The sequence below is a fragment of the Nilaparvata lugens genome, chromosome X, assembly GCF_014356525.2.
Source record: "Nilaparvata lugens isolate BPH chromosome X, ASM1435652v1, whole genome shotgun sequence".
NCBI classification, from domain to species: domain Eukaryota; kingdom Metazoa; phylum Arthropoda; class Insecta; order Hemiptera; family Delphacidae; genus Nilaparvata; species Nilaparvata lugens.
The window spans coordinates 35,696,893-35,709,769 of NC_052518.1; the positions used below are offsets into that span (position 1 = coordinate 35,696,893).

The following is a 12,877-nucleotide window of genomic DNA, read 5'->3' on the forward strand; positions in this document are numbered from 1 at the left end:
TAGTTGATTAGTTCACTCAAAAACATTAAAAAGTTGAATAGAAGCAAAAGTATTTTGTTTATCAAGTCCCATAACTCCTCAAAGTTACATACAGATCAGTCTATTATAAGTGTGTTCAGTGTATTATAAGTGTTCTATAATATGCCCTCCTTTCAAGGCTTGGTCGACATCTACAAAATTTCGGGTCCATACATCATGGATTGTGCAAATGCACAGGAAACGTTATCTGAGACGAATTTCGTTCATGCTCTACTTTTGGATGAGAGTTTTTGACTCCTCATATTTGATCATTATGTCTAGTGACTTGACTGCTCACATGGAACGTTTTCTCAACCAGATAACTTAAATTAAAATAACTGTATTCCGTAGTCTATAAGTTATAGTTCAAGTAGATAAGATTTTTTCGTCTCTTAATTTGTCTCTCGAAAGTCAACTTTTCATAAATTAAATTTCAATTCTCAAATAATATATTTTTGGTTTTTCATACCTGACTGTCGAGACCTATGAATAATAGCATGATGAAGAAGAGGCATGACCAAAGCGGTGCTCCAGGGAGCTGTAGAACAGCTGAAGGATAGGCTAGGAAAGCCAGACCAGGACCTGCATAAAAATTATTAAATTGTGTTAAAACTCACTGGAGTACTGTATATTATTTGATGTTTTGATGAGACCTTAGAGTAGCTATATCCTAAATATAATGTTTAGTTACTGTATAGGCATTAGATGAGGAAGTTAAGTAGGCACGTAGCCATTATAAGAAGATAAGTATCGTGTAAATACTAATTCGAGACTGATTTGTATATGCTCTCATAATATGATCTCTTATATCCAGAGAGTCTAGCGAGTGAACAAATATTTATTATCTATATAATCTGCTTATAAGTCACAATTACTATATATATATATTTTTAAATTCTACTGTTCATTGTTTGACCAGAGAGTATTTTTAATGTAATTCTATTCTATGAATTACAAATATATTCTATGCATTCTAGAATTACATTCTATACTCTCTGTGCTCGACTCATAATTACCAAAGTTCACAGTGCTTCCATGTAAACTGAGTCACGTACTGTGACTATTCATTTCAACTTCTCAACTACACAAAAAGTATTCATTTCAGTCTTATGACAAAGATGTTAGGTACAAACTTGTGAGCTACAGTGTTGTAGCTACTGTGAATTGGTCTTGCTGCTCCAATATCCACTCTCACACGCACATGTTTATTTACTTCGTATCTCGGCTCCCAGAAGAGACTATAGAGTATAGTATAGCAATCGTAGGGTCCTCCTAGTTCTAAGACAGTGAATGTTTTACCAACCTGAAGCGGCAACCTCATCAACTGGCTTTTGTTGTTCGTGAGCCATAAATCCAACAACAGAGAATATTACAAAGCCAGCGAACATACTGGTCCCCGAATTCACACAGCATACTATCAACGCATCTCTGAAAACAAAATCAGTTTGCAAATTGGACAATTCATTCTTTAAAATCACTTCAAAAACTCACTAACACTGGTGATTGGTGATCCAAGTGGATGTATATCGTTGATCCATCAATTGGATTCTATTGAATAATCTTATTATTACAAGTAAAATTTCGAGAAAAGATTAAGTCACTTTTTACTTCTAACTCCACATCCCAATTTTCTGTCCAAAAACAAAATTTTCCGTCCAATATTTGTACTTGAAATTTAGAATTTGTAACGTTTCAGATAAGATAAACAAGAAATGCGGTAGGAAAAGACGGATAGGTTTGAAAATCAATTGAAATAATTGGACTCAAATGAAATAATTTGACATTCCATCACATATGAAATAATACTTTGTACTGTACCGCGTATTATTAACAATTCAAATTGTGAGTGGAAGTTATCAATCACTAGTGTCGGAATTGTGGGTACTGAATCATTAGAAAGTAATTTAGGTAACTAAAACAAGCGAATCTGACCTAAATTGATCACCCGACCAACGGGGGTGCCGAGCGACCGTCTCTTTTCTAATCTGAAAGATTCTAAGAGGCGGCACATTGAACACAGAGCCAAAAACTTGCAATGAATTGCACAAAATCTGAAAAAACTCATGTTTACTCCAATTTGAGCTTCTAAAGAGCTTCTCTAGTCTACTTATACAGGGTGATTCATAATTATGGTAAAATAATTTAATACGTGATAGTAGAGGTAAGAATAAGAAAAAAAGTAAGAAAAAAAACAGGTTGAAAGATTTCGGAATTCAGTTCCTCTGGTGAAATACACCGATGCTGAATTGTTTGGGGACTAGTTTTTGAAAAACTTATGCTGGATTCATATGGAAAAATATCTAAAAAATTGAATAAAACTAGTCTGGAATCTGTAGTGTGAGTAGTTTTTGAGGAAAAAGTTGAAATATGCAAAAAATCTAAGTAGTAAAACACAGACTTCTACGTTTGATGCCCAATAACTTTCTTTAATGACCAGTAAACAAATAATTTTTCGCAATGAAAATTGTAGAGAATTAAATTCTGAAAGAATGATGTAAGCTGTGTAAACTAAATTTAAATAAAAGTTGGATAAAATGTATTCTTATGTAGTACATTACATCACAAAATTTGCTGTCTTATGAGGAGAGAACTAATAACTCATAGGTTGTAGCTGATTGCAAATAGAAAATTGATTTTAAGAACAGCTGTTCCAAAACAGCTGATTTATTTTCTTTTAAATAAAAAAAATATTAAAAAGAAATTATCATCTGAAAATTATTTTCAGAAATATTTTAGCTGTTGAACAAAAAAACAAACTGTAAGTTAGGCCTACTGTAGCCAAGCTGTGTTTTTTGTTTAACCTATTAACCAGTTATTTGTAACCATTTGACTTTGCTTTTGTGTTAAGTGTTAACTTTTTAAAAAATGGCAGGTAATTTTAGACATTATTCATACTCCGAATTAGCTGACATGCATTTAATGTATGGAATGGGACACTACTGTAATAGTACTGAAGCAAGACGTTTGTATCAAGAGAACATTCCTAACCGAGTATGTCCAAGTTCAAGGTTTTTTGCCACTATTCATCAAAGTCTGTCTGAGACAGATTCTTTAATATCCAAAGAGCACAATTATGCAGGCAGACCCCGATCCACTGAGACTGTTGAGTTAGAAGAACAAGTTCTTAATGAGATTTATGAACATCTTGTGAAGAACACAAAGAGAATTGTCAGTGAAGTTTAATGTCAATCAATCTATTATTTGGAGGATACTAAAAGAGCAACAATTACATCCATACCACCTCCAGAAAGTTCATACTCTTTTGCCACGAGACTGTATTCCCCGTGCTGGTATTTGCCGATGGTTTTTAGTAAAACTTGTTTACCCAAACTTTTTAACAACCGTTTTATCTACCGACGAGGCACACTTTACAAGAACAGCTATCGTTAACGTCCACAACTAACATATTTGGGCAGCTGAGAATCCTCATGCCATCAATACCAATCTTCCACAACATCAGTTTTCAGTAAACATTTGGGCAGGAATTATAGGATATCATCTACTTCTGTTCGAGCTTCCTCCCAGGCTTAATGGCATAATCTACTAGTCTTTTGGTATAAGTTAAATGTCATTCAGATATGCTACTTTCATATAAAAAAAACTATTTCATTTGCAATCAGCTACAACTTATGAGTTATTAGTTCTCTCCTCATAAAACAGCAAATCTTTGTGGTGTAATGTACTACATAAGAATACATTTTATCCAACTTGTATTCAAATTTAGTTCACACAGCTTACATCATTCTTTTCAGAATTAAATTCTCTACAATTTTTATTGCGAAAAATTATTTGTTTACTGGTCATTAAAGAAAGTTATTGGGCATAGAACGTAGAAGTCTGTGTTTTTCTACTTGATTTTTTTTGCATATTTCAACTTTTTTCTCAAAAACTACTCACACTACAGCTTCCAGACTAGTTTTATCCAGTTTCTCAGATATTTTTCCATATGAATCCAGCCTAAGTTTTCCAAAAACTAGTCCCCAAACAATTCAGCATCGGTGTATTTCACCAGAGGAACTGAATTCCGGGCGAAATCTTTCAACCTGTATAGCTCGCTAATGAAGCGTTTATGGGTACTTTTTTCTTATTTTTACCTCTACTATCACGTATTAAACTATTTTACCATAATTATGAATCACCCTGTATAGTATATATGATGGTTCTTCGTACAATATGGTGCAGCGAAATATGTTATAATATAATTTCTTAAGCCTGTTGTTGTCACTGTCTTCTTATTCTTCATTGAAGTACTGTAGTGGTGATAATCGAAATTGAACTAACTTTGACGTTTTCAAAAGGAATAACAAGAAGACTACTAACTAGAACCAGGAGTGACATCTCAAACAGAGTAATTAACAAAGCAATAATTATATTATATATTTTGCTAAAATACGTAATACAGAAGTAATAATTGCATACAAAAGTAATGCAATTAATTGATGTGATGAAATTTCATCTCAGTTCCAACAAATCAATCTTAATAGCTGTTTGTTAAGTAGAGTAGTCCCAACCAGTTCATATAACAATCAAATATCAAATAAAGCTTGTAAATTACTGTTTAAATTATGAGCGATACACATAAAGTAATAATTACTTGTAAACATTGTTGGTGAATTTGTTGTAGCTTCCTAGAGCTACCAATGTACCAAGACCAAGTCCGTATGAGAAGAATATTTGAGTGACAGCATCGATCCATACCTGTAAATCAACGACAAAAATAAGTTTTGTGAGTTATGAGTTTTAATATTGAAGTGTTCAAAGCAATTTTATGTTTTGTGAAAGTGGTATTTTAGCTATCTATATTGAATGTAAACATTTGAAATTGCCAACACCACAGATTCATTAACACAACTTGAGATACTAGTCTTGGTTGTTACACGAATATCAATCTCCAGTAAATTAAAAGCTTCATCTAGCACCCGAATATATAATGATGTTAAAGCCCTACGGTTGACCGTTAATTTTTTATCAATCAGAATTATCCTTTGTTTTTTTTATCCGCTGTTTTTTTATCCTCTATTATTGGCCGAGAAAAGACTCGCTCACAGTTTTTCAAATATGAGGTTGAGAACCGTTGAACAACAACAGAGATAGACATATTAAAAAACTGACAAAATTACATAGAGTGACAATGGAAGACAGAAATATTAAAAAACTGACAAAAACCTATACAGTGATAATGATAGTATAAACAATACTGAAACCTGTAAACCATGGCCCTCACATGGGAGGGTGATATGGAGCCTTAATTCGGGCAAGAAGTCCTAGGGGGCCTGGATCGGAGCCAGATATTTTTTTGCGGAAAATTTTACTAAAAAAATTATACTGACACAAGTGCAATTTATCGTCTTGAACATTCTATATTTTCTCACATATAGCAATTGAAACAGCATACAATTTTGAACATTCATCATCTTTCAGTATCTTAATTCTCAGGTAGAAGCAGAAAATTATAACATAATTAAATCAAATTTTGATTTCGACCATGATTTTATTAAGTCCTACATGAAATGTTGTGAATGTAAGTGACCAAAGTCTTTCATCACTATGTAACATGAAACTTTATTTCCTTCACAACAAATCTAAGAAAATATTGGATAAAATTCACTACGCTGAGCTTGTTTTCAAAGAATCAAGTTACTGGAATGATGCTGTCAACGTCCTCCTATTTCCAATATAATAGAGAATCCATAATTTTTAGAAAGACCGTCACGTATAGTCCATCTAAAACAACATCCGACTTAGAGCAGAGTAGGTAATAGAGGGAGATCAACCAATTACAGTGATAAATATTGTCATAGAAAGAAGCGCAGTTGCCAAGCTGTCGATCAGACTCCGTCGATGCAGTGCTTTCAGAGAGGAAATCACGTATGCGTATCGTGAGCCGTTAACACTTTAGCAAGGCAACATCGCCGCGGCAGTATCCCTTCTTTCCTCTGCTCGGCATATTCATCCAAGTAGAAAGTTGTTTTAGCCTTAATAGCTATATTTATCCATCAGAAACTAATAACAGGAGTTTTCTGGCGTTCACAGAAACATCTGAGAACTCTACAAAACCACAAAATCTCCAGGGTTGAAGGCTCTAAGGGCCAATTTTTCTCATAATGTCACGAGAAGTTAAACAATTTTCAATTTTCGAACCTCCCTCATTAGGTTCCTCGTCCACAGAGGCTTGTGATGCTTTATTCCAATAAATGCTAGTCTTTTTTTCTGATTATATGTTTTTTTCCAACAGAAGGGTCAGATTATTTCAGATTATTCTTATGGAGTGGTAGCTTGTGTAACCTACTAGCTTACTTGTTCATTACAGATCCACTCACTCTTAGCAATTAGGCTAGTTACACACACATCGATTCTTGGACGTTCAATTTTTTGCCGTCCTTATAAATTCTATCAAATTGAACGGAAATTGACAAACATCATCTGTTTAATCCAATAGAATGTATAAGGACGGCAAAAAATCGTACGTCCAAAAATCGATGTGTGTGTAAGCCTAAGTGCTAAGAGTGAGTGGATCTGTAATGAATAAGTAGCAGGTTACACAAGCTACCACTCCATAAGAATAATCTGAAATAATTAATTATATGAAATTGCACAAAATTGGATCTACTCAAAAATGAGGACGTTTGAGTGGAGCTTATAGTTGAGGGTGGAATAGGGTAATAGAAATTCCGAGTTAGATGGAAAGAACATATTGATAATGTTAAGTTATTGAAAATCAATTTAAAAGAATAATGTTTCAAATATTGTAAAAAAGACGTGTCTCTATTCAGAACTGAATGAATTACAAATTTAATTTGTTATTTTATATTTTTTTAAAACAAATGTTTCAGTTAACATAAGCGTAACTTCTATTAATCATCTCCCTTCTTTTCTTCTTTCAGGTCATGCTTCTTCTTATGCGGATTTGGTTCCTCTTTTTTATTCCCTTAGCTTTTATTCCAACACTGTAGGAACGAGGTTCGTTCATCCCAGGTTTTCCGAAAAACATCTTGCACCCACACGCTATTCATAAGATTTTTCAATCTGGCAAGCTGGACTGCTTTACTTTCTTTATCAGTTTTCGTTGCAACAAAATAAATTGAAAACTCTTCTTCGAATTTATCAAAATTCTCTAAAATGATGCCATCTAGGTAAAGTGCACTAGGCTTATTAAACACCATTAATAATATACGGAAGGTATCAGCTTAAGAATAAAAATTAACTTAACGAACTTTTTCTTTTTTCAAAGTAGGTACTTACATATATCCGACTGCGTTATTAGTCCAGTCAAATGGTCGTTTTTCAGGAAACAGCCCCGAAAGAAATTTTTCTCGACGGTTCTATATGTATTTTGGGGTGCTGAATTCGAATATGAATTCAAAATTTATTTACCTCACATGAAAGAGGAGATTCTGTTCTTCAAATAAAGACCAAGTACCATTTTTCATCATTTCGGGTTACCGAGATACAAAGTTTTGAATATAAAAATTGGCCATTTTTAAAAAATAAACTATAAGAGGATTTTTTTATTTATTCACTAGATTTTAGTTATGATACATGATTTTGAACCGCCTTGACGAGCTGAGAAAAATGAGCTGTAGTACGAGGAGATCCGATTATTCTGTCAAAAGTTATAAGTGTTTACGTTTTGATCGTTGACGTATCCTTATGACGTACACCCCCCTAGGAAATACTGGAATTAAATGTTTCTAACGGGTGATTATCATAGAGAATAACCCTTGTGATATGATTTCAGCCGAAATATGAATTTTTTTGTTAGGAACACCTTGAGAAGGTATTATAATTAAAAATTTGTATTTTGGCTGTGGGACATGATTTTCTATTTTTGGGTGTATTCCCACTCCTCCCCACTACTACATTCAAAAATTCCTGAGGAATCCTGTTCATAATGAATTATTGTTCTCTCACGTGATGTGTGGATTTTTATCTATACTAGAAAAATATCCAAATTGTATAGGGTAGAAGTGGTAGGTTTGCATAATTTTGAAAACCCCTTAGAAAATACCTCTTTTTTGAAAATCCGTAGCCCCAAAAACAAAGATGGTAGAATCCTGCGCGATCATTCAATTTATTGGAGATTTTATTTTCTTTAATTTTGTCAAGAATGATTTTTCTTGAGAAACTCAAGGTTCACGAGATAAAATGGTAAAATTGAAAAAAGTCCGAAATTTTGGGGGTTTTGGGGGTGAAGCCGCCCTCTGGCGTGTCAGCAAATTTCAGATTCGAATTCAGCGCCCCAAAATACATATAGATTCGTCGAGAAAAATTCTTTCGGGGCTGTTTCCTGAAAAACGACCATTTGACTTGACTTTTAAGTTATTGAAAATAAACTTAAAAAATGTTTCAAAGATTGTGAACTGGACATGAATGTATTACAATGGAATACATTGTAATGTATTACAAAGTGCATGTATTATAAAGTGAGTTTGTTATTTTATATTTTTTAAAACATATGTTTCAGTAAACATATGCATAACTTCTATTAATCAGATAAAATGCCAACCGGAGCTCAAAATAGAACATCAATATAAAGATATTACCATAGATTTATTTCACAAATGAGTTCTCATTGAACCACTATCAATACCGCGCATTACAGTCTTCAGAGAACTAAATTGATTTTAATTTTTGTGTAAATCAGCAACATAATTTTAAGTTGTGTCTTCAGCATAAGTGATCTTATTACATTGATATATTGAGCCAAAGAACACTCCCCACACTGGTCATGGTGCGCTTATGATGCGATAGTGGCGGGGGGAGCGGCCCTGAACCTGTGTGCAGGGACTGCATTCGAATGTGGGGGCATACTGTGAACACTATTGTTAAAGCCTCCTTTCCATTACTACAGATTTAACACAGCAATATGACTAGAGATCGAATGAAGCCTAGTTTCCATTCTGGCAATTTTCAATATCACAACAACAGGACGATCTGTGCTAGCTTGTTGTGCGATTTTTACAACTTTTCCTCTCTTGTTTCCATTTCGACACAAACTGCATGAAAGTGGGTGCAATGACGAGGTAGACGCTAACTTAGCACTAACCTGAGACCATGCTATGGAGACCTTAAGCACTATAAAAATATATATAAATGACCAAAGCTAATTTATTTTTGTTTATTTTCGGAAATCTGACTTACGCTTATAGTTGTTGGGGGTGATGGATTCAAATTCGAAAACAGATTATTTATTTATCAGAAAGTTGAAATTTGAGAAAAAACAGACAAGTAATCAATTGCGAAATACGAATGAACAACAACACTTGCGCCGCGGCACATTGGGCTGGTGCAAGGAACTGTCGAGTTGAAATGTTGTGGACCGTTTCCATTATTACACGCTCCTGTCATTCGATATTTAGTCATGTTGAATCTATGGCAAAGGAAAAGCCTCGTTTAGCCTTGTTTTCATCACGGTACCACAGATTCAGCGCTGCAACATGACAAGAGATCGAATGATGGGAGCTTATAATAATGGAAACGGACATCAACATTTCAACTCGTCAGTTCCTTGCACCAGCACAATGTGCTGTGGCGTAAATGTTGCTGCGGATTCGTATTTCGTAATATTGATTACTCATCTCTTTTTCTCTCAATTTCTAACTTCCTTATTTGAAATAAGGAAGAATTATTATTTCGTAATATTGATTACTCATCTCTTTTTCTCTCAATTTCTAACTTCCTTATAATAACTAGTAGTTCTGCGAACAGTAGACCTCGCTCATGAATACAACTTTCAATCTAATGAGAAGGGCCAGTACAGAAAGTACAGTATTTTGTGAAGATTTAGCCATGTCATCTATTATTTTCTCCATTGAAAGTGCTACAGACACTGTTTGCAGGGACACCGAACTTGTCAGGAGGTACCTTCATATCGTCTCCATATTTCCAATATAAATATACATTACAACTTTTCTAATAATTAATTATAAGAAATCGGTCAACTGACGGAAAAATGGAATATGCAGTAGGCAATTTAGATGATGAATCGTCTCACATATGATAGTGGAACGGAAAATTATTCTAAAAAAGATAGGTTTGTTGGTGACAATGACAGGAGGTTGCTAATGATGTTTCTCATGAAAAGTGGATTCAATGTTATGGCTTGTTATGCCTATGCAGAATGTTAATGCTCACAAATAAGTTTCCGATCTCATACCAAAAGGAAAACGAAAGACTTGACACTGTAGAGCGACACAAAAATGCAGAAAAAATGCATACAATACAATAATTATTGTACCTGATAAACTAAAAATTCAGTTGAAAATAACTAAAACATAGCAACTATAACTATAACAAAGTAGATTTCCAAAAATAAGTGAGTGTTGGTCACTTTTATTTATTTTTTTAGTACTCAAGGTCAAGGTAAAAAAGCAACTATAACTATAACAAATAACTATAAAAAAGTAGATTCCCAAAAATGAGTGAGTGTTGGTCACTTTAATTTATTTTTATAGTACTCAAGGTCAAGGTAAGAATGTCAATAGAGAAATTGTTATTTCAGATTGGGATTCAGTGCCTCCAGATTGGGTTTGGGCCAGGTATATATTCCACCAGGTAAATAATCCCTTGACAAAACTTAAAGTGAAATCGATTCTTCAAACAATTAATAATGAAGAATTAATGCTCCACTGAAGGTGCAATTCAAACCTAGGAAATTGCGATTGTCCCAATATAAAAGTATTCACTAATATTAAATACTAGGGATGGAAGAGCATCTAGAGAGGGATGTACATATGTAGGATATTGTTCTACAAATCAATATCCTGTTATAAATCAATATCTTCTATTAATTTCACACCTTCACATTTTACATTCTCTTGATCTTTCATTGTAGATTTTCATTGAGCTTTTCTCGTGAAATCTTGTTTATTAAATGATAACATCCGTCAAAATAGAATAAACATCGCTACAATCTCATATAATACACTCGGCCATTCTGACAAATTGGCTTGCCCTCATGCATTCACTAAATAATACGAACATAAACAAACATACATAAACAAAACACACAAGATGAAACAAACGTGAACAAAACATAACACTTCATTACACGCAATACTGCTATATAAGACTGAATTCCTTTGGCTGTTGGGGCACTTTGAATTGATTTTTCATCAATTTTCTTCTCTTTTTCATCCGAGCTGAAAGCTTTCGATTTGAATGATTGCTGTTTTTCAAAGATTGCTGCTCGCCTTTTGTTTGTCTGATGACAAAACCTTTCCAATGTTTCCTACATTTTTTAGAATTTTCTTCTTGAAGGCCTTCGGGTATATCCTGAATTTGTTTATATCTCATTTTTCTCTTCCTACGCTCTTCATCATCACTAGCTCCATCAAACTCTGATGATTCTCTCCAATCTTGCCGGTTTCTATCTCATTTCTCATCCATACGGTTTTTATTCATACGTTCATTCCGCTCAACTTCACTGTTATCAGAGTTAGTTAAATTATTGCTATTTCCTCGTTTCTCAATTCTATCTTCTATTTCTTCTTCCACAATCATTTATTACAGAATTTTTTCAAACCTTCTCCAAAACAGTTTTTGTCAAATCCATTCAAACCATCACAATTATCAGATTTTGTGTCTGGATTTGCCTAACTACATCATTTCAATTCATCATATTTCCCTCATCAACATTCAACTTTACTTCCTCTCTTTCTAAATCTTCACGTTTATCAATTATACCATTTTCATCAATCTCTTTTTCATACGAATTCAACCTATGTTCAGGCCTTTCCTCTGAATTTCGAGTATGCATCAATTCATACATATTCTTCATTCTATAATTTTATTATTCTCACAATTTCACTTTTTTCAATCCTAGCCAATATATTTTTTTATTTCTTTCTAAATTCATATCTTGACTTTCTTCTATTCCCACATCTTTCTCATCTCTCCTCATTCTTTGTACATTCTCATCCCGTTCTCCAAGTTTTTCCTTGATTTCATTATTTGATCAAATTTCATTTTCCTCTCCACTATTCCATCTAAGTTCCCTTTCCACCACATCATCACCCTCTTCCTTCCTCTCTTCACTATTTCCAATGTGCAACAGATTGTGGACTACAGATTTTAAACTGATGACATAACCATTGATACTCTCAAGTTTTTGTTCATCAATTTTCAATAATTCTCCATTGCAAGGATTTGACAAGTTATCATCACTTATTTTACAATCGCTGGAAAAATATTGGTATTTTCACATTTCAATTTATGAGCTTGTGAAGTCCTTTAAATTTTCTATTAGAACAAATTGGTCTCATTGCTTCCAAACTCATTAAAGCTTCCTCACATCTAGTCTCATAAAATTGTAAAATTCCCCTTCCGTTGTTATCATTACAAGGAATTGGATCAAATGCTTGTAAATTTTTAGATTGATCTCGGTATTCAAATCTAGTTTTTGAAAAATGTTCCAACTTATCATGGTTAGATACCAACTCTAGACTCAAGACTAACTTCTTGATTGTTATTATAGTTACCACAAACTCTGATTCGAAGTTTAAATTTTCTCAATCTAAATTGCTGCTCAAGTTGCAAAATAAATATTCCCTCACGTTCTCGTCTCTCTTCACGTTCCTTTTCCTCACGTTCTCGTTTCTCTTCACGTTTCTTTTTTTCACGATCTCGTTCTTGTTTCTTTTCCTCACGTTCTCGTTCTCGTCTTTCTTCTCGTTCCTCATAGTTTTCTCTATCTGTCTCTACTCTCTCCAACAGATTCTTGGTAAACTCTTCGTTGTAGCCTTCTGATTCGGTAATCAATCTACTCATTTGTATCACTCTCGGAATAATAGGCAGATCAACTCTTCTGCTATTTTCAGCAAGTCACACTTCTTCGACCTTGCTAAATATGACATTTTCG

The 12,877-nt window shown here is 33.7% G+C and overlaps 1 protein-coding gene across 1 annotated transcript in view; it reads right to left on the bottom strand.

Moving 5' to 3' along the window:
* Positions 1–12,877, bottom strand: part of LOC111049205 (sodium- and chloride-dependent GABA transporter 1) — a 168,510-nt gene that overhangs the window by 57,532 nt on the left and 98,101 nt on the right. The window contains exons 7-9 of the mRNA XM_039443210.1: positions 4,613–4,716; positions 1,322–1,446; positions 488–600 (exon numbers count right to left, since the gene is read on the bottom strand). Of these exons, the coding sequence (XP_039299144.1) occupies positions 488–600; positions 1,322–1,446; positions 4,613–4,716 (342 nt within the window). The remainder of the gene's footprint in view (positions 1–487; positions 601–1,321; positions 1,447–4,612; positions 4,717–12,877) is intronic.